The sequence below is a fragment of the Ctenopharyngodon idella genome, chromosome 10, assembly GCF_019924925.1.
Source record: "Ctenopharyngodon idella isolate HZGC_01 chromosome 10, HZGC01, whole genome shotgun sequence".
In the NCBI taxonomy this organism is placed as follows: Eukaryota; Metazoa; Chordata; class Actinopteri; order Cypriniformes; family Xenocyprididae; genus Ctenopharyngodon; species Ctenopharyngodon idella.
In genome coordinates this window covers 32,933,187-32,956,824 of record NC_067229.1, presented here as the reverse complement: position 1 = coordinate 32,956,824, position 23,638 = coordinate 32,933,187, and the positions used below count along the sequence as shown (strand labels likewise).

Below are 23,638 nucleotides of genomic sequence, written 5' to 3'. Positions count from 1 at the left end.
AATAGAGATTTCTAGGCTAATGCATATGGGCGCACCCAGTTCTGAAAGATTTGATTATGATTTTTCGAGACAGGCAGCGCTAGCGATGAGAACGTCTGCCATAACAGGTTCGGAGTTTTAATCTTCTCTCTTAATTGGACTCGTTTGATTGGACGAGCCAGGTGTACAGAACTCATTTATGTAGGCAATCTGAGTGACAGCCAGCGAACAATGACATGCTCGCAAATGCTGATTTTCTCTTTATTGCGGCTTCCAATTCACTTCCTCCACTCGAGAGAGAAGGAAAAAGAGGAGGGATTGACGCTGATGAATCATTCCTTCCTGATAAGTGGTTGTTTGACTCTGATTAGGGCTGCTAATTTTGATTTATGAAGGAACTATCAAGCATGTTTTTTTTGTATCGAACATCACAGTTTTCTAACGACAATCCAGTCTTGCGTGCGTCTGGAATAATTTGACTCTCAGAAACGCTTTTAAAGGCTCATTAGACACGATTGTCGGAACTGTTGGTCTCTAAGGCACTGATATTGGGTCCTACTCGTGTTAGATTGCTTTTGTACTCTTTAAGACAAGCACTCACTCGCCAAGTGTACGGTCCCAGAGGGAGAGGAAAGTGCACAGGTTTCCTCCCCGAGAGCTCGCTGGGAGTTTTACACAGGTCAGCGGTGACGTTTGACCACATCTCAGAGCCCACAGCACGTCGAAGCTCCCCGCCTGCGTGCGGCGATCAGGTTGGGTTGTTTGATCCCCAGATGGGGGTATTTGCATGTGGCCTGGCTGAGCCTCCTTTTGAAGCCCCAACATGAGCCACAGCACATATGGCCAGAGTGGAAAAAGAGACAGAGATAAAATGGAATAAAATGGCATTTGCATAATGATGAGGAACTTTAGCAATGCTGTGTGATTTTTTTTTTCTTTCTTTCTTCGTTCCTGTGATGTTTCAGTGCCTTATGAAGTCCTAATAATGTAGCACGTCTTTTGAACTCCGCTGACAGCTTCTCTCTTAGTTTCAAGCTCAGGGTTTTAATGAAATCATTTTTCATTGTGTCCCGAGCTCATTTTTGTACGTTCAATTCAGATCTCGCTCCGCTGTGGCGGTCGGTCTTGTTTGTGAGTGATTTGTGTTTGTGTGTGATTGTTCGCTAGTTTGTTGGGTGTACCAAAGATGACATGTCTTTGTTTGTTCTGTATGTGACAATGCGTGTGTTGAAAGAGAGGAAGTGAGAGGGACAGACTGAAGAACAGAGTGTTAGTCTGAGGGGGCTTGTTTGTCTTGTGGGTGCCAGCTTGGGCTGTTGCCCGGGTGCCAGCGTGGCGTGACGACGCGGGGCATGGCTCTGTTCAGACAGATGGCGTTGGGCCTTGTCAGAGTCCCTGCCTGTTAGTAGAATTGATTGCAGAGGCCCGAGCCAGCCTCTCTGCTCTCTGCTCTCTGCTCAACCTTCCCCACAAGAGAGATGCACATGTGATGCTCTGGATTTTTTGGACAGTATTTCTTTCTCTTTTTTCCCTGGTGGTTGTTTCAGGTGAAGGGGGGTGGAGTGAAACAATGTGTCCTGGTTCTGTTTACCCTCCAGAGGTGAGCTGTCAGTGGCTCGCTGGCCTTAATGCCAGTAGGTTCCAGCACAGCTATTGTGCTCATTGTGCTATCATTCATTTTCTACCGTCTTTATTGTTCTGTACTGCGCCGTTTACAGTTACAGTGCTGTGGCAGGAAAAATATATATATATCCAACCAGGGATCAGATGTATCTGTGTTGCAGAGTTTTAGATGAATGCAAACAGACTGCAGAAAAAAAAACGAGAGAGTAGGTCACGGTTTAAGGGGGTGCTCCACTTAAAAAAATAATTTCAACTCATCTCTTAGTTTTTTTGTTTGTTTGTTTGTTTGTTTTAAGGAATATATATATATAATGAAAATGAATGAGGAGGTGGGTAATTAAAAGCAGAAATGTGTTTAAAAAACTGCTGAGACTGCTGTTCTAGGCAGATCTAGTTATTTTTATGTAAGGATTTTTCTTTGCGTAAAGTCTTTTTATAGTATCCTTGAACTAAAGGTCGATAATGTTTTGTTTGTTCTAAGAATGCACCACGTACGTCTGCCACTTTAAATGCTCTTTAAAATTTGGTGGATTCTAATTGAATGTTTTTATCATTCATCAGCTGGAAAAAAATTGTTCTGAAAATGATTTCGATGATAATTTTTCTTTGTCATTATCGTGATGTGGACTTTCCTGTTCTCAGAGAATTAGAGCAATGATTCAAATTTAATAGTTATAGTTATCATTATAGTCATCATTATAGTTATTCTTGGCGTGAACGGGCCTTTATCATGGGAAAGTTACAGGGTTACCAGCCTTGTGTGGTCAGGACATTTGTTGAAAGATTGGATTTTAACTTTACACAGAAAAGGCTGGTTAGTGATTCTATCACACCAGTGTCATGTAACTGTATGTGTAGTTTTATTAATTATTATTATTATAATTATTTGTCTTTTGGAGGACAAGACAAAATGGTTTTCTGTTGTAATCACCATTGTGCTACAAATGCCATTACAGTATATTAATACAGCTTAACTTTAAATGATCATCTCTGCACAATGCAATAGAACATGTTCCTTAATGCTCTGTGTTGGTTCTAGGCCAGGAGTTGCTAACCTTTTGGCATAAAGTGCCAATTTGATTTATTTTTTTTTAATCACTGTGCCATATTTCATATATCAGGGAAGTTTTTTTACATTCCAAATATAGCCATAGATCAAATTGAATAAAACAGTTAAACAGAAACTCTGAATACAAGCAATTCAGTTGACAAGACACTCATAGACTTACACATCTACTGTAAATGTGAGATGCATATAGAATCACGCATCTAAACATGCATATCTGCAGCAGACTTTAATATGCAGACTTTTATTACATGTAAATTAAGTCAGATGTATTTAGGTGTCTGTAACTATAAGACTGAAAAGTCTGTTAAAGATATGCACATTCTCTTACCATTGCTTGGTAAGAATTGCTTGTTTTCACTGCATTTTTCTTTTAGTTTATTTTACATGTAGGTGGAATCATTTGAGGAGTAAGAAAAAAAAATAAGAAATGTTTGCTTCATTTAATCAGTTTTCCTCTTCCAAAAGGTTTTATTCTGAAAGCTCAAAGCATTAAAAACCAAACCAAAGGGCATATTCCAGCTCAATGCAGTGCTTTCTGCTTACTTCATTTTGTCACACTTTTACAGTATTTGGCCTCTCATACAGCTCGCAACTGAATAAAACAGGCTGTGTGCCGCTAAAGGAAGAGGTTGATACGAATGACTTTAACAAAGTAATTCATTTAAATTTTATTTGGCTGTTTATTTTCTAAAATAAACAGTGAGCATCTGTGGTCCAATCTGATTTATGTGTTTTATCCAGGTGCATCTACTCTCTTCCTCCTCTCCAAGCGTCCGTTTTTGACTCAGCCCTCCCTTCACACATCGCTCCGATGTTTACCCAGGATTGTCTATAATGACTGCGAGGCGATCTGGCCCAAGTGGTGCAGATAACATCTGTCATTAGGACAAAGTGGATCACTCAAAGTACAGCAGCGGGTTCAGGGCTTGACGGGGTCTCGGCAATGTGAGCTGATCATAGATAAAAATTAGATGATTATCGCCTTCACGGAACGTCAACATCAGCCGTCGTTTTGCGCCTCAATGAAACTGATTATACCCTCATCATGTCACATTACAATAAAGCACAAATAAGCCCTTTCAAACCTCTCGCCTGCTCCTCGCTTATTTTCCAGCAAATAACTCCCAATTTTTCCTCAAGAAACATCATGTGGACTGACAGGCCTGGCTGGATGTTGTATGTCAAGATTCCTCATCTTCATACTACATATAATTCATGTCTGATCCAAATTTTATCTTGATCTGCTCATGTGGCCCAGCTAGAAGTTGTTTAATCCAGCTTGAAATTCAATAATATATCATTCTGTTATGATTTATGTAATGGGTGTGAGATACTATTTAATTCATAAACACCAGTAAAGCTGAAAAGTTGATGCTTCAATAGATTTTTTTTCAGTGAGTTTCAATAGATTCAATATTCTTTTTGTGAGCGGTCGATTTGAGCGTGCTCTCTGGGAACATTAAGATGTATTCTTGTAAATGTGTGTGTGCTTGTATGCTAATCAGAAGCAAAACCCTTTATACTGCCATGTGGATTGCTCACACAATAAACACCTTTGATGGTCTGACAGATGGAGAACATTACAATACACATAGCACAACATAACCCAATAAATAACATGCAAAGTTGAGGAAGTTGACATTATAGGCTTAAGTTAGAAGAGTGAGGGGAACTGTTAGACATTATAGAGACGCGGGGGATAATTTTAAAAAGCACATAAAAAATACTCAACAGTGTTCGTATGTGCAGTTGTAGAGGACTGGCGTTGCAGAACACTGGCTGATGGGATGTGATGAGGCGAAGCCGGACAGAGGATTAGCTCAAAACAAAGAGGAAAGAACAACATATCTGAGCTCTGCAGTCACTGTAAGGGGGTTCCTGAGCAAAGCCAACACACCGTGGGCCAATGGACTCTTTTCACAGACTGTGATGACGCATTTCCACAGTTAATAACATTGCAAATCTATCAGTTTCATTAAAACTTACAATAATAATCTACATTTATAACACTACACTTTGTGCTCTATTACCTTGGCTTTAAAGGGATAGTTTAAAGATTTGTCAAAGGGATCAAAAATAAAGATTTGTCATCATTTACTTGCTCTCATGTCATCACAAACCTATAAGACTTATGTTAATCGTTTAGACACAAATTAAGATATTTTTAATAAAACCTGAGAAATTTCTGTACCTTTATATATACTTTTTATAGACATAATGGTTTTTATACTGTACAAACTGTATATTATATTCCCTAACCCTTACTCTACCCCTAAACCTACCCATTACAGAAAACTTTCTGCATTTGTACATTAAAAAAAAAAAATTACTTGGTATGATTTATACAGCCCAGGCTCATTAGAAAATGTCAACATCTTTGCAAAACGCAAAATATGTTGTGTTGCGCACGTTTCACGACAGTTTCAAAGTGAAATGTCCAGTGAGTGGCGCTAAAAAGCATGTTTAGGTTTTTTTTCCGGAACAGATAAACGTGAATATGGCAACGTTTTATTATGTTGGAGTTTGTACGTATCACCGCAGTTCTGAATTGTCCGGTGAGTGGCGCTAAAAGCTTAATGCTCCATCACGTTTAATAACGTACACTAAACCCTAAACCTACCCGATAGTCTTAACAAAAGCAAATGTGACATAAAAATGCATTTTAGCTTGTTTTTGAACTCTTGTCTTTGAGCTCTTTTACTGTGACTTGTCTTTCATGGGATTCGTACCCAAGATCTTCGCATCGCAAGTACAATTCTGTACCAGCTGAGCTATCGAGCAAGCTTGTTATGTCAGTAAAAGTGAACATCTGGAGCTGGGTAAGTGATGAAAACTCCAGAATATGTTCATTTACAAATCATGCACTATGGTAAAAAAGCGTTTTGAGGTCATAACATCATTGTGCAAGGAGCCGCGTGAAAACAAGTCTTTATTAATCCATAATCTGGCCATGTAATCATAATTGTGTGTGTGAAAACGATTAAAAGTGCTTGCTGTTTTACTGCCTCTAGTGTTCATTTCTGTTAGAAACTGCAGTGATATGTACGTATTGGTACGTATTTTGCGTTTTGCCAAAATGTTGTTGACACGGGTGTGTTTTACCAATGAGTCTGTGTTGGATTTATAAGCTGTTTTCCTCATGGCGCCCGACCAAATGGCCCCATAATGTCAAAATTTTCATATTTTACTATATTTGTGGGGATATTTGGTCCTCTCAGTTTAGGTGAAACACACACACACACACACACACATATAAATGAAATCTGTCCATCATATAAAGCGATCGTATCTGTTTACAGGTCTTTGATTAAACCTCTCAATTCATATGTATTCGTTTTCCTGACACCTTTATGACCTTTTTGGATCTTTGGAAGGTTTGGTTACCTGAAGGAGGGACAGACATGTTTCATTAAAAATATCTTAACTTGTGTTTAGAAGATTAACCAAAGTCTTATGAGTTTGGAACGACATGAGGTTGAGTGATGTGATTACAGTCATTTTTGGGTGAATTATCCCTTTAAATTACAGAAAAATGGTTAATGCTGCTGCGTGAGTTTTCTTCAATGCTGAGAGAGTGATGGCAAATTTGACATCTTTTTCTCTTCTGACCAAAGCAATCAGTCTCTCGATATTTTATTTTCCTCTTTTGTAAATCATAGAAACAGTATCTTGGATTTTTTTTTTTCTTTTCTATTGCTATATGAGCAAATGGGAACTCAAAAAATATATTTGCAGCAGCTTCAGTTCACCACTATATAAGTTTACCCAATTATGATGATTTCTGCTTTTGAGAAATGTGAAAAGGGTCCATTAGATCAGTGCTTCTCAAACCTGTCCTGGGCACCCGCCACCACTGCACATTTTATATGTCTCCCTCATCTACACACCTGATTCAGCTCATTAGTACAGACTGCAAGACTTGAATTAGGTATGTCTGATGAAGGAGACATCCAAAATGTGCAATGTGTAGTGGCTTCTCAAACCCAGGACAGGTTTGAGAAGCACTGCATTAGATGATCAAGGAAAGGTTATGTGCCACCGAAACCCATGCGCCACCTCTGCACTGCAATGCCTTGCTCAGAAATGCTCTCTTAGAACAGGTAGAGCAAAGGGCACTTTTGAGAGACTGCTGGCTTGCGGCCAAATCCACTTCCACCCCAGTTGGGCTGCTCATACAGGCAAAAAAAGGCCCTGGGGCTCATACCTCCATCTCACACACACACACACACGCATATACGGAGAGCCAGCGAAGCGCTCTCTAACTACTGAACTGGCCTGCCATGATGGATGACACTAGAGGGAGCAGAGCTGTGTGGCTCTGACATGTACTTCCTTATTTTCAGCAGTGCTGAGAGGAACAAGTCCACTGCGGCCGCTCTCCATCTTCACCAGCAAGCCGAACGCAACACGGTCCTTGCAGTCAAACATGTGTCGTAAATCCACAGAAAAAAAAAAAACCATGCTCACGTTCCCTCGCACGTATTGATGTGGCCATATACACCAATGCCCATTTGCTCCATGCTCTAATGCTTTGTGATTATACAGTCACACACCAGAAAGCCAGACTTTAATTGTTACCCCATAATCCAACAGCAAACTGATAGTGCCAAAGTGGGTTGCATCAAAGCCAGATACGACCATACAAGTGCCAGCAATCACCATAATAAAACCCAGGACATGCTACAGCCAAGCAGCGCCGCTCCGGCGCCAAGAGGAAAATGATCCCTAGCCCAAAAATTGCTGCCCATCAGGAGGACCTGGCAGAAGCGAGTTGCTAATCAGTTCATCAAAATGGCCGCACCACATCCCAACCCCTCTCTCTCTCTCTCTCTCTCTCTCTCTCTCTCCTGGAGGATCTTCTAGAAGAATCTTCTCATCCATTCCATTCATTCGCAAACAGAAAGGCTTGTCACAGCAAACCGAACACTGGAGGAGGAAAACAGAGACTGAAGACAACTGCAACCCGAACGCTTCAAGCTGCAATCAACACACAAGTACAAAAATAGAATAGTGCTGTGTTCAATAATGAATCAAATCTTCCTTGAAATCTTTTTTACACTTTATGGAGTGAAAAATTTAGAGGCCGAGATTAGCTTAACAAAAGCCCCACGCTGAGGCGCTAGAAATTGGAGGGTGGGTAGACATGATCAGTTGTTTGAAATGCTACTTCTTGTGCCCTCAAAAGCACCTCTCGCTCCAATATATACGAAGAGTTGTGTAACTGAGAAATGACCTACCTTCATAGAGCAACAGAAATATCCTTGCACTGAAACAACACGGGATAGACATCCATAACATTTCAGCACCTGAAAATTTGCCGTCATGCCTTTGCCGTAATGTGAAAGATTCCAAGATCAGTCTTATTTTGTGTTATTTTCTCGGTTGATTTCTCTCATTTTCTTTGTCTTTCCTGGTTGCTCCAGAGAGGAACATGATGTACTCAGCAGTGCCAGCTTGTTAGTGGAGCTTCTGTGTCTGATAATAACCTCAGCATGTCAGGCAAAACCAAGCTGTGTCATTTTCCCTCTACAAGAAGACGGCTGCCACAAATTATTACAGAAATACAGACATCATTGTTTCTTTCATGGTTAACCACAGGGCACCTGATTTCTGATAATAGATTCTTATAATTATGTGAGCATTTTGCACATTTGATTAAAACCGTGGACAATTGGGGAGTCAGATTCTTTTCGTCTTCCGTGCTTTTCCGTGAACTGGACTGTAATTTCCAGCTGATTAGAGCACAGCGGCGCACTCAGAAGCAGCAGGTAGATGGAAAAAGATAGAGGGAGGGTAACGAAAGGAGAGAAAAAAGTGGCAGATTGGAGAGAAAGTAAAAGAGGAAGGGAATGAGTGGAAGAATGAAAGGAGAAAACCAAGGTGGAGAGAGTCATTCGGAAGAAGCACTAGAAAAAAGAGGATCAGAGAGACAGAGAGAGGGCAAAAGGCTGAGGGTATGTAAGAAAGTGTGCATGCTGGATCAAACAGGAGGTGTTCTGTGAAATCTCAGGAAGAGCAACATGCCCGTTTCCCCTCCCCACTACCCCTCGGCTGGAGATCAGACAGAGAGGAAACCTGCCACAGATCCACGAGACCAGTCCTCCCACTGGTTCCCTGATGCAAGAACACTGCAAACCCATCCTAACATGTGTCTTAAAACGAAGGACGGGCAAGTTTTGCATGCTAAGGTGGTCACGGTGAAGCGCCTGTAGCGCGCAGTTTACCTTTTTTGTGCTCTTTCATCTTTCCTTTTTTTCTGTTTTTCCTTTGGTCTCTTCCAGGTTGTGTGCTGTGATTAAGGCTGAAATCCTGGATGGTTTTAAGCTTTTGTTGTATAGAGAGAACGCCAAAGTGCAGTCCAAACCCCCATACACAGTGCCAACCACAGTAAACACACCCCTTTAAGATGTGAAATGGCATTTATGGATGCAGTAAGCTACTCGAAGCTGTGCACTACAGTAAATACACTTTGAAGGGCAGTTATAATCAAGCTACAGTCATCATCTGACAATTAATGCCAAAGCCAAGTTGCAATCACATTATCTAGGTCTGTGAGTTGGACTTCACAAAAATGTCGCAATTTCAGTCAGACTAAAGCATTTACTTGACATTTAAAAAAAAAGATTAATTATTGCTTTAGTCCAGCTGAATAAAACCTGTAAAGTGGATGTAAACATACTTGCTGATTGTATCATAAGTAAGGTGTGTGGTAGGCAGTGTTGGGTAAGTTACTTCAAAAGAGTAATTAATTACTAATTACATCATTAATGTTGTATTTAAAATACTTTTCTAATTACTCTGTCTGAAAAGTAATTTAATTACTCAATAAGTAACTTATTACTAATTACTTCTTAAAATCCCTATAATCCTTGACCGGATAGACAATAAAAAAGAAAACTCTTTTAATAATTTAGTCAAACATGGAATAGTTTAGCCTTTTATAGCTTTTTAAAACATTTTAACTTTATTAAAACATATACTATAATACTTTTATTTACTTTATAATACTTAAAAAAATTTTAGTAACAAATAGGGGTGTCACTATACCAAAAATCTAGTAGTCCAATACCACCAAAAGTGCACAATACTCGATACCAAAGTCGATATCACGGTAAAAATATATAAAAAAACAAATAAAACAATGCTTTTTTTTTTTTCCAGGTAGGTCTAATAGTAGTAAGTAATAATACCATAGAAATTGATTAATCAAGTATAAAATAACTCTGCATAGTCAAAACTGTATAAATTAAATATAGATGAATCCTTATTAAAGCTTTTCTTTTGTTGTTTGATTATCATTTATAATACAGACAGACAGTAGCATGTTTTAAAGACTGCTGTCACTAAGACCTAATGGACGGAGACAATAAGCTGTTACACATGCTGTTCACATTCACATAACAAAACGCGAATATACGCCAAGACAGCATTTTGACATAACTGTGTGTGTATTTGAACGTTTATGTGTAATAAACCGTGAAAATCTGACACTCGCGAGAGGCGGTTATGTGTGTGCGCTTTGGCTGAGAGCGCACTGACTGAAGACCGTCTCTCAGAGAGCGCGCACAGTTTTTTTCTCTCTAGGACATAGCTTACATTTTACCGTAATGTTCTTGCCTACCTGTGTCAAAAAAGTGAAGTCATTTGAATATTTCCATTCTGCAAAACAGCCACTCACTTCTGCCGATATCTTCAGACAGCGACTACGCAGCCAACTGGTGCGAAGTTGCGAACTCACGCGTAACTGCACTACAGCTAATGATTTTAAAGAGGCAGTGTTCACTTTTACCTTTAGACGACAAATTTAGATTTTAAATTCAATATTGATTTAAACAGAACTGTTGAACTAATTTACAGTATGTAACACAAGTACATTATAAGTAACTGTAATTAAATTACCTAAAAATGAACAGTAATCCCTTACTTTACTTTTTCAGATAAGTCATTAACGCGTTACACCCAACACTGGTGGTAGGCAACTGCAATATGATAAAAGGCACCCATATACAATAAATAGTTATTCCACAGTAGCTACGTTTACATGCACCCAAACAATCAGACTGAAAAGCCTTCATGTAAACGCCTTAAGCGATCCGACTGAGCTCGATCCAAATTAAATTGATTGAAATGGGTGGTGTAGACCTGAAATAATCTGGTCAACAGAAAAAAATGAAGCAAGTAAATGTTTGAATCCAACTATTTTCTCAATCAGATTCAATAAATTCTTTGCTCACATGTGCAGAGCCATGATGCATGTTTACATACATTTTGCTTCTTATAAATGTGTACATTTATTTATGTCTCATGCCTTAAAAAATTAGTCAGTGGAGGAGAATGAGTATTTGCTAAAAAAGCTCTTCTGACAAATATGTCAACTTTCATTTTAGATGTGTCATTAAAGCAAAAACAATAATTACACGGCAGCTCCTGTGCAGCATTTTAATAAGACTTCAAATGTGGTGGTAACACTTTACAATATGGAACCACTAGTCTGTCAGATTAATAGGTTAAGTAATATATGAATTGCTATTAACTAGATGTAAGTGTTGCCAATGTGGAACTTAGAGTCATAACTACAGCATCTTCTTTAATTTGACATTTTCCAAATGAACGCAAGAAGGGTGGGACTTTTATTTATTTGAGTCTGATTGGATCATGAAATCTTAGGGTGTGATACTATTGGTTATTTTTCCCTGTCAACACGGCTTTATTTACATCAGCCATTTTGAAGGAAGATAAAGCTATTTTGCTGAAATAGTATGAGAATTGTCTTTAAAAATGTGTACTGATCAATCATACACAATAGACTAATTTAGAGCAGACGTCACAGTTACGTCACTTGCAGCTGCGCGCGCATAGTGGTGCCAGAAAAATAGCGGTAACAAGTGGGCAAAATCCACAGAATAAGAGAAAAATGTTTTGCTGTGCCTTTGTATGTCAGAATCGGAATGCAAAAAATATAGCCTTCATTTTTAAAGAATATCGTCATTGAAGATGCCTTTTGAAGCTAAACGCAGACGTTTATGTTGCAAGTCACAGACTGGACTGCAATGATTAGTCTACTATTAAAGCATGAATTTGATGTAAACAGTAAGTCTAAATATATATGCAGTTCACAGTGGACATACATACATAGCAGTTACAGCGTGAAATCATATTTAAACCTATAACATTTTACATAGATAACTTTTTCTTGCATTTGCATGTTTATATCTCCCAGTTCGGACTTTATAACACAATTCTGAGGGGAAAAAGTCATAATTGTGGGATTTAAACTCACAATTCTAAGGAAAAAAGACAGAATAATAAGTATATCTCACAGTTCTGTTTTTCCTTTTAAGAATTGTGAGATATAAACTCGGATTTGCGAGAAAAAAGTCAGAATTTTGAGATATAAACTCGAAATTAACTATTTTTTATTCTTTTATTCCGTGGCTTCCACGGACTGCTACTGCAGAACTGTCATTTTCTGTCACCAGGTAGGCTCCGCCCACAAAAATGTCATATAACACAAAATAGGTCTATAAGAACAGATACATTTAGGAAAGTTTTGATTCAAAGTTGTCTACTCACATCTACCATAAATCCATGCTTTCTTTTCCAGTTTTCAGAACTACACAACTACAGAACAATTTGAAAATAAATCTGCATTTATAAACTAATGATTGGCTATTCTTCAATCTAAAAATTGGAAGAAATTAGATGAAATGTAAAAAAAAAAAAAAAAAACGTTTTCACACCTGCCTACGTAGAGCAAAAAGAATATCACACACACACACACACTTATACCCTCCCAATGCCTCACCTTTCAAACACCATCTGTAGCACACACATCTCTCTTGCACAAACATGTGCACACACACACACTCTTACTTCACAAACACAGACAGTAGCGCCATCTAACACACATGCACACGATCCTACGCATATCCTATCCCTCACACACGCACGCACACACACGTTGCGTCTCTAACGCACACACTGAATTATTCTCCGAGTTCACCACACACTTTTTCTCCCACACGCTCTAGTCCTCACACACACACAAACAGGACTGCAGGACTCTAATGTGTTTGTTCCAGAGGGGCGAGTTGATCTATTCCGCTTGGTGAGATATAAAGCCTCTTTCCTCCTCCAGTAAACGCCCTCTTTTACACTATTCCAGACCTCTTTGATGTATTGACCATGTCGGTTCCTGCTTATTGGGAGTTTTTTGAAGCCTACGTTTGTGAGGCACACTCTGTTTGGTGGGGTCAGTGCTGTGTTTTCGTGCGGAGAGAACTGTCAGTTATGTTGTGCCTGTGGAGCCTTACAGAGCTCTTTTTAATGAGTGCATTAAAGCTGCATGGATGTTCAAGGCCAGTGGAGGTACGTCCCCTGGGCCCCGGCGTCTGCCTCAGGGCTGCCATCTGTAGATCTCTTGCACATTTAAGGGTCTCCACTACTTTTCTCTTCATTTTCTCTGTCTTTGGAAGATGAAGTAGTTTTGAGCTGTGGCGAGAATTGAAAGTGGAGAGAAAGGTAACATGGCAGGCAGAGTGTGCAGATCAGAGGTTCTCGACGTTCCGCAACCTGTTTTTTTAGGATCCAAAATATATTGCGAGTAGGCATGGGAACCATAAATAATTTAGCGATTCTGTGTCCTCTCAAGGATTCTGCTTCCATAAACGATAAATAATTGTAAATAAATAAGAAATGCTATTTGATTCCCAATTGATGATAAAAAATACATTTATATGGACTTCAGAATTTTAGAGTTTTCAGTTTTTAGGGGTGTTGTAAATGCAATTCAATAATTGACCTTAACTATAGGATACAACGTGGCTAAAGGTGGATTAAAGTAAAAAGCGCATTTGATTTTATTCTATTGCGTGTTTACATCTGTTTACATACATTCACCCCCCTGGTCTTAATGCATCGTGTGTTCCTTCAGGAGCATCAATGAATGTTTGCAGCTTTTTTAATAATTGTGTTTGAGTCCCTCTATTGTCCTCAGTGTGAAAAGATGGATCTCAAAATCATACAGTCTGGACTTGCTGGACTTCAAAATATGCAAATACTGCTGGGTTCAAATATGCAAAAAAAAATGCTTGAAAACCAAAGAATCTGCAGGACCTGGAGGATTTTTCTAAAGAACTGTTCAGGACAAACAAGGGAGTCAAGAACAACCATTACAAAACAAAACAAAACAAAACAAAAAACAGCTATTCAGCTATTTTTTGTCTTGTGGACTATATGTAAACATCTTTTATGTAAAATTTCTTACTCAGGACAGTACTAAATAAAAAATAAAATGCATTTTGTATGATCTCTTATTTTGTTAAAATTATTCACATTTTCACATAGTCTTGCAACTGTGCATATATATATATATATATATATTGCCAAAAGTTTTGGGACGCCTGCCTTTACGTGCACATGAACTTAAATGACATCCAATTCTTAATCCGTAGGGTTTAATATGGAGTTGGCCCACCCTTTGCAGCTATAACAGCCTCAACTCTTCTGGGAAGGCTTTCCACAAGGTTTAGGAGTGTGTTTATGGGAATTTTTGACCATTCTTCTAGAAGCGCAATTGTTAGGTCAGACAGTGATGTTGGCGAGAAGGCCTGGCTCGCAGTCTCCGCTCTAATTCATCCCAAAGGTGTTCTATCGGGTTGAGGTCAGGACTGCAGGCCAGTCAAGGACCTTGCTTTGTGCACTGGTGTGCAGTCATGGTGGAACAGGAAGGGGCCATCAAAGTGTTCCCACAAAGTTGGGAGCATGAAATTGTCCAAAATGTCTTGGTAAGCTGAAGCATTAAGAGTTCCTTTCACTGGAACTAAGGGGCCAAGCCCAACCACTGAAAAACAACCCCACACCATAATCCCCCCTCCACCAAACTTTACACTTGTTGGCACAATGCAGTCAGGCAAGTACCGGTCTCCTGGCAACTGCCAAACCCAGACTCTTCCATCGGATTGCCAGACAGAGAACCGTGATTCGTCACTCCAGAGAACACGTCTCCACTGCTCTAGAGTCCAGTGGCGGCGTGCTTTACACCACTGAATCCGACGCTTTGAATTGCACTTGGTGATGTAAGGCTTGGATGCAGCTGCTCGGCCATGGAAACCCATTTCATGAAGCTCTCTACGCACTGTTCTTGAGCTAATCTGAAGGCCACACAAAGTTTGGAGGTCTATAGCTATTGACTCTGCAGAAAGTTGGCGACTTCTGCGCACTGTGCGCCTCAGCATGCGCTGACCCCGCTCTGTGATTTTACGTGGCCTACCACTTCGTGGCTGAGTTGCTGTTGTTCCCAATTGCTTCCACTTTGTTATGATACCACTAACAGTTGACCGTGGAATATTTAGTAGTGAGGAAATTTCACGAATGGACTTATTGCACAGGTGGCAACCTATCATGGTACCACGCTTAAATTCACTGAGCTCCTGAGAGCGACCCATTCTTTCACAAATGTTTGTAGAAGCAGTCTGCATGCCTAGGTGCTTTATTTTATACACCTGTGGCCATGGAAGTGATAGGAACACCTGAATTCAATGATTTAGAGGGGTGTCCCAATACTTTTGGCAATATAGTGTATATATATATATATATATATAGTGACACACTTTATTCATGAATATTTATATTACTAATGACAATATAAATTTATATTACTAATGACAAAATGCATGGATTTCTTAAAAGTGCCACTACTGCCCCATCTTTAATGGATAAGCATTTTGTAAATCCCATTTACACCTTACAGAGATTTGCGAATCAATTGTAAAAAGGTTATACTGCTGTAGTATCGCTGTGGTAATTTTAACCACTGACTCTTCACATCCTCATCCTTTGGAAGTGTTTACAAAGAGAATTTGCTTTTGCAGAGCAGAAAACAGCATCTTCTTGACAGGTACACAACACAAACCAGGTACTGTGTTTGAGGGTGTGTCAAAGTAGATGTTGTTCACAGGCAGCCAATGAAGACCATAGGTGGGCATTATGCAAATGTGTTACCACAGTACATATGCAGGTCACTGAAATGAGACTGGAATTCCTGACGACTAGTTTAGATGGTTCAGAGTCCATTTCTTTTTTCTTTTTCTTTTTTTGGAGACAATAACTTTATTGTGCACTTTTGACTTTACAACTTTGCAGACCATTTACATTCACAGACAGCTATATTACACACTGCATGAAAGGTAATATTCGAAAAAGCATAATGGGGCACTTTAACTTGATGTTGTCATATGAACAACCACTCAGTAACTCCATTGATTTAAAGGGTTAGTTCACCCAAAAATGAAAATTCTGTCATTTATTACTCACCCTCGTGTCGTTCCGCATCCATAAGACCTTCATTTATCTTCGTAAAAAGACATCATTAAAGTACTGTATGTGACTCCAGTGGCTTAAGCTCAATTTTATGAAGCAACGTGAGTGCTTTGTTTGTGCAAAAAAAAAACATTTTTCCACTTTATTTACAAAATAATATTATCCAAAGCGTGTTCACGCAACAATGCCATCTCTGGCGTGAACACAAAATGCGAACACTCGCGCATGTGCATTGAGTTGACGTGCGAGTCTGAACACAACACGCATGCGTCACAAAGCTCACGTGAATGCGTGTTGCAGATCAATATTTTTGTAAGTAAAGCAGTAAACTATGTTTGTTTGTTTTTTTGCGCAAACAAAGCACTCACATCGCTTTATACAATTGAGTTTAAGCCACTGGAGTCACATGGAGTACTTTAATGATGTCTTTTTCCTACCTTTCTGGACCTTGGAGTGGTAGTTGTGTTTGATCTCTATGGAGAGACAGAAACCTCTCAGACATCAAAAAGAACTTAATTTGTGTTCCGAAGTTGAGCGAAGGTCTTACGGGTGTGGAACGACACGAGGGTGAGTAATAAATGACAGAATTTTCATTTTTGGGTGAACTAACCCTTTAAGTCTCACCGTTGTATGTGTTTGATTCACTGAAAAAATGACTCAGATTGACTCTGCAAAAAGACTGTTTGCACCATCTGCTTCTGTTGCGGTGCCGCTGAAAAAGTAGTTCTGTCTGCATCTGTAGAAAAACGCACATGCAAGAATTTTTAACAGAACTATGTCCATTTGGTCTTTGATTAAAAACCTTACCTATGTCATAGAATTAAGATATTTTGTTATTTTACTGTTTTTTTTCCCATTATTACTCACTTTTTTTATGCGTCAGAGAAACAAGCACGCAACCATCCTTAGAATGTTGTGCTTGAACTTCAGTTTTTACAATAGCTCTGTATATTTCTTTGGCATCACTTTCGAAGAGTAATGAGCTGGTGAAGTGGATTTACTTATCGTAGAATTAACGAAAGTTATCATGAGCATTGTAATGTTTAAAGAGAATGTCATAACAAATGTAAGTAGACTAGGAAGATTTTAAAATGAGCGGTTCATTCATAAATCCATAAGATCTTACCTTCATGATGTGGAAATATAAACCGGAAGACAGAACACAACGAGCGCAGCGCTGAAAAGGGGCGGAGCTACATAAGGTCTATATAGCTTTTACTACGACCTCATCCGCATCTCTAGCAACCCCACGTGGGTTTGTGACTGTGAGGTTGGGAACCTTTGGTGTGAAAGCACAGGGGTGAGGAACGTGGTACACGGAGTGAACGGCTCCTGAGAAAGCGCATGTGGTTGGTGGATTACAGGGAGTGTGTGTTAATGTAGCTCTCTGTGTGGCTCTGTCGGAATGAGGTCACTGGGTCTCGGCCCTATTTAATTAATTAGGGAACACTGGAATGGAAAATGAATAGCAATCAGAGGCTCACTAATTTCAGACCTGCCAATCAATAAGCCTTAGCACTGAATTTTCCTTCAGGGGCCTTAGTGGGTCTCATTTAGTGTTGAAATAGGATACTAAATGCGGGCGTGCATGTATGTGTATATGTACATAAATATTCAAGACATGTATATTGAGGGTATGCAGACCAAGGGTTGTAAATGTGGTGAAAAGTTAATTGCACTTTCGCCCTTTTGCCACCAAACCTCCAATATATATGTGGGCAAGCAGACAATCGTATCACTGCACCTATAGCAAACGTCAATCGACATATAAACACTATGAAGAAACCATTTCAATTCATATCAACCCAGAAGAATCTGACCCACAGTAGCCACTGAAGAAATCCCAGTGTGCAGTACATAACAACAGCACTGTGCATAGCAACAACTGTCTCTCACATAGCAACCACACCACAGTGCATAGCAACCACTGGCAGCTCTTTGTGTATTCCCTGTTAGTTGCTTGCATTTGACGCTAGGTGAACTGCAGTGTCTTCTGTGACTCAGCCGGTAGAGATTAACTCAAGTGTATCAAAACAAGTTTTGATTTGTTGTTCTTTAATTTCATTTACTGTAATCATTAATGACTGTTTTTTTGTGTGCCTTCCTCTTGCAGATATTCGCTCATTGCCTGATGTTGCCATGACGGGAAACTGCAGCCAGGAGTGCAGCGAGCTTGGTCATTCAGATGCCTGTTGGATGCCCGGTCAGCCTTCTCCCGTCCGCAAGACCCGCAACCCCCCTAAACTATCCACGTTTGTGCCTTATCAGGAGAGGGGGAGCCTGGGACGCCTGGCCAATGGGAGCGTGAGGCTGGGAGGAGATGAGAACAGGCCACGCCTCCCACCTTCCCGTAGTGCCTACTCCAGTAGTGACCACAACCCCAGTGACCACGCCCCACTAGAGGAGGTGCCTCTAAGCGTGACATCAGAGTTCCCGCCTACCAGCCCCCCCTCCAATCACGCCTCAAAAAGAGAGATATACCTGTGAGATAACCACACCCACCATCTTTGATTGACACACATCAGAAGTTACAGAGACACGGTTGCGAAAAGAGAACATCGAATCTGCGACGAGATAAAATATCATTTGAATAGTGGAAAAATACACTATTGTCATCAGAGTAGATTTATTTATTTTATTTATTTATTCATTCATTCATTCATACATCTATTTATTATCACTTTTAACACGTTATTTCTTTGAAACAATTTGTATACCATCAAAAACAACCGATAAATACTTTCATGTGACTAACCGACTTTTAGCTTCGCTAGCCTACAGAATGTTCATGGGTTCTTTTACTAGATTACCAAGTGCTGTAGTGGACAGGAGATACTGCTGTAAAAGGGTCTTGAGCCACACACAGAGTGTCTAACACTCTTAACTTGATCCTGTCCTCAGAGGAGAGCAGTCTTTATACATGTAAAACGCTGTAAATACATTTGTATGGTGTATATATGAATATTACTATCCGGCTAGAGTTGAAAAATAGTAAAAAAAAAAAAAGGTCAAAAGTTACATCTAAATCAGCCTGAACACCTGAAGTGTGTGTTGGTACTGCTGCTTTTGAGGGTCTGAACGTTTGTAATGGCCAGATGGGAACGTAACTAGACTAGCTGGAGTGGAGGGGGAAGATTTCCTGAAGGTGACCCTCGCTGTGCCCGTCTAGGGCCCAGATCCTCACCTGCTGTCCATGTGCACACTGAAACCGGTGTATAGTTTGTGTGTAGGTGTGCGTTTGGCGAGGGAGGGCGGTGGGTTTAACAGCGATTAACTTGCTATGACAGACCTTAACATATGCCGGTGTGTGCGTTCGTACGTCAGGGGACCTACTGTCACGAAAAGTAACACATGTGGCTTCTGGCACATTAACACGCTATTCAACAGATGAGAATGTGCGTGCATACTTTTGTGTCATGTGGCAGAACTTGTGTTTTTTGGCACTGTGAATCTCTCCTGAACTCCCACGGTGTAGTGCAAACGCTGCCTGGCACTCGCAAAGACGCCTACGGCTCACACAGCACAGCCTCAGTGAGGAGGAGACCACCTGCCTCCCCTCAAATTATCAGTATAGTTTCGTCCACAGATACGCCTCATCTCCATTTAATTTTTTTGCCACAATCATATTCACAGTCCTGTTTTCTTGGTTTACATCGTTTTTACGGTTTTAAATGAAATCTTTGTGTCCTATTTAGACTTTGTTTGAAGAACAAATGTATTAATGCCTTAAAACAGTTGTATATAACAATCACAATGGACAAATTAGACTGATAATCCTGTCTTGTCTTTCGCATGTCAATTGTGCATGTTTTTCTTTTCCACAATCAAAAAATGACAAATGTTACAAACGATCACATCACCATATTTTGCCTATTTTCCGCCACTTTTTTACATAAATGTTCTGTCCTCCATCAATATTTCTTCGGGTTGGTTGCTTTTTCTTTGACACTGTGCTGACTATCTAACCTTCTCTAAAGCTGTGTCTCCCTCCATGTTTGAGAGAATCTCTGGGGGACCATTTTGACAATGACTATCTAGTGTGCTCAAGGACCATATATCTGATGGACATTATCATTACTACTGCATCACCTCGATATCTCTACTTTTTCCGCACCTGCTGCAGCACAGTACCTGCCCAGATCCCGGTGCTTGGGCGAGCGCGTGTGTCTGCCGGGGGGTTGACGAGGTGTACTGCAATGGGCATTTCCTTAATTAGGGTGAGTAATGAGTGTGGTGCAGTTGGCATATGCGAATACTCCAGCCCCCAAAGGAAGCACAGATCACGGAAAAGATCCCAGTCCAAACGCTTCAATTGTTTAGCGAGTCGCATTTTTCACTGCACTTACCTCATCGCGACTGCCTTCAGCACCTCTCGCCGAATAATTAAGGCTGAAACGTATGGAAATTACTGGACGTAGCCATGATTAAAGAAGGCGAATGATTATCCCACCCTAAGGAAAGAAAGCACATTATGCTGTTTTCGAAGCCATTTAGTGACTCTGATAGGGGGGGAAAAAATCCAGCGAGAGTCATGATCTAGTGTAATTAGCCCAGCTCGCTTTCCCTCCTCTCCACTGCAACCACGCTCTGCCCAGGCGAACGTGTGAGATCGCTGACCTGGACTTAACACGGCTAAAAGATAGAGATGACCACAAAACTCTACCACCACTTAAAGGCTTTCATCTATTCAAACTCTGAGTGAAGCAGGCTTTGACCTTCCTCCACTCTGATGCCAGTCTGAGTCAGATAGTCTGAATTGCAGGTTTCGACTCCTCTGGCTTCATCTCAGCTGTTTTATTCCTAGTAATTCTAAGGCTAGTCTCCTAGAGTCCTTGTGGCCAAAATGCCAGAGGACTGACGGAGGAATGTCCACTTCTCGTGGTTGTTTTTTAAACTGGTGTTTAGATTTGTGCTCTTTCGCTGTTAGATGTCTGGATGTGACGAGACGACCGTAACGAACGAGGGAGTCTTTTCTTCGTCCTTAGAGCGAGACTTTTCTTCATAGAATAACGAAAACTGGTGTTTGTGGAAAACATCTCTTAAAATGCGTTCTGTACATAGCTCTCCACATCCCCCGTGCGTGGTGTCAAGCAGGCGACGAGTTGAGCATGAATTCCAAAGATAATTGGTAGAAACCGTTTACTGTTCTTGCTGAAATGTTAGTGCCGGTTCAAAAACCTTTTCTTGAGAACAAAAGCGACGTTCACTGCACAAAACTCATCTTCACCGTTCACCCCAAACTGAAGACAGCTGCCTTGAAAGTATGTCTTTTGCAGGAGAGTTCAAAACTTGTTATCCTTAATTGTTGGTTATATTTATATAGGAATAAAAATGCTTGTGATGATCTGTTTTTGTACAGTTTTATGTACATGCAAGTGAAGCTTTTTAAATCTTACAACAAAAGCCGATGGCATATAAAAATCGTAAAGTGTTTATTGAGATGTGCACATCTTGCCTTGGATGGATCGATCTTTTTTGCAGAGTCAGTGTGAATGTGGCCGTCGTATGCCTGCACCGTAGTCATTCACTGGCTCCTGTCACAGAGGGCTTTATCAGATTTTATGTTTATTGTGAACAGTGGATTGTCCGATCCGACTTGTTTGTTTGATTCCCATGTGTTTTGTTTCGTTCTGTTTCCGCATGTTGAAAACAAACCCCTTGTAATAAGTCCTTGCAAAGTTTGTAATAAAATGAGTGAAGAAAAAAAAACAACAAAGAAATACATTTGCTTGGTGAGTCATTGTTTAAGAATGAATCTAGGGACTGTGATCTCTCCATAAAGCTTTTTCATTAATAAAGCAAATTGATCTGACAAAGATATAAGACTCATTTTTTTCTCTCTCTCTCTTTCTCACACATTCTGGGTCTCTTCGCCTGTGTAAACAGAGAAAGAGGAAAAGGTTACAGTTCCGCCAGACTGACAGGAACTTAATAGAACAGAATAGCGAATGTGAGATCTAGTAATGTGAAGCTTTCACTTCACAAAAGCTGTCCATCAATATTAATGATCAAAAAACTCCAGACCCTGAATTTTCTCAGTCTCTGAAACCTAATTCTCTCCTCTACAAGGAGTTAAACCGTTACACCCAAGACCTCCCAGTACTCGACAGCACAATAAAGACGAAGCCATAAAGATGATAACGCTGAGATGAAAGACAATAAATCAATCCAGCTTTCATTTGGTGCGCTGTCTTTATAGATATGCCACGACGTAATTCGCGCACCTCTGAAATGATAGCTTTCACAGATAAAAATAAATGGATGTGAGCCAGCGAACAAACGCTGGGAAAAGCGAGAACCATAAACAGGTTAAAAAGAATATCAAACGTACAAGATGGAAAGTGAGGTAGATACTCAGAGCAAGTATGTGAGTAAAGAGACAAATGTGAGAAACGCACGTTACACTGTCAAACGTAAGATCAGGATAGTTTAGAAGGCCAAACTGCCCTCTAATGGTCTTCAGGAGAACTACAACACCCCAAAAAACGCCAGCACCAAGGCGAGGGATTAGCGTTTAATACCTGATACTCAACAGTCAGGATTAATGAATCAGATAGCCTTCCTTTCTGCTGGTGTTCTTCAGCTTCTTGTTGACATCACCTACAGCGTACGCGTTCCCGTGGATGGCGGATGAAACGAGCGAAGCTGCATGAATAATAATTGAGATCTGGATGATAGTGGTTCTGGACCACATAGAAGCACATTTCGCAGACAGGGATGCTCGTAGCGGCTTATTTAACCGAGGCTGCGATGGGAGGACCCACAGAGTTTTTTTCATTAATCTCCTTCTAATGGATAGGTTTTCGCTTCGCCTCGCACTCTGCGGGCTGAGCTTTAAAAGGAGCTGTTTCGCTTGTGTTTTGTTTACGTGCGGCTGGGGCATTTGTTTCTTGTTGCAAAGGGAGCCTAAGTAGAGAGGGTCTTTCTTCAAGATGAAACTACCCCCTCGGCTACTGCCTACTGTTGATCTGCCGTTGCCGTGGAAACCTGGCCCCTCTCTCTTTTCTGTTCCTCACGCTCTCCCTCACCCACGCTCGTTCTCGCTCGCTTCGTTAAGCGCGGTGCTGCTGGCAATTAGAAGCAAAGCCAGCGGCGGGGACGGCTGCCTCTCAAATGTACTCTCCAATTAAACACTGTCAAATAACGGCCGTATCTCAAACCGCCGCCTCCCGCCGTCCCCTCCTATCGCACTACACATTTGCACCTCTAAAAGAAAGACAGTTACAATCGCGCCAAAATAAGCAGGCGTGGAGATCGATGGGCACACAAATTCACGGCCCTTTCCGGCCGCATTTGTAATGATGCTAAAGGCGTCGTGTTTTTCCTGTAGTCACAAGGCGCAAAAAACTTGATTATTTTTTCATTCAGCAGAAAATGCATGTAACTGCAAGCCTTAAAAAGGTTTTCTCCACAGTATTGATTGCACATTTTTCAGGAAAGTGAGGTGTTTCACAGATCGTGGGCACTTAAGACTCATAGAAAATTGCTGGACTAAAGCCCTCTCATATTCAGCTATTTGTACTGCTGTCCTACATATCGACTCTCATACACTATAGACGTAATTGGTGCATTAAAATCAATGGCGCAATTTAAACAGCATCATCATTAAAAAGGTTTATGTGCAAAGTCAATAAGCACAGTGGAGAT

The 23,638-nt window shown here is 40.4% G+C and overlaps 1 protein-coding gene across 2 annotated transcripts in view; it reads left to right on the top strand.

The window, feature by feature from the left end:
- Nucleotides 1–21,814, top strand: part of pcdh1a (protocadherin 1a) — a 97,067-nt gene extending 75,253 nt beyond the window's left edge. For both annotated transcript variants that reach the window (XM_051909913.1, XM_051909914.1), the window contains exon 5: nucleotides 18,105–21,814. In XM_051909913.1, coding sequence (XP_051765873.1) covers nucleotides 18,105–18,478 — 374 coding nt within the window. In that variant the 3' untranslated portion in view covers nucleotides 18,479–21,814. The remainder of the gene's footprint in view (nucleotides 1–18,104) is intronic.
- Nucleotides 21,815–23,638: the final 1,824 nt, after the last annotated feature.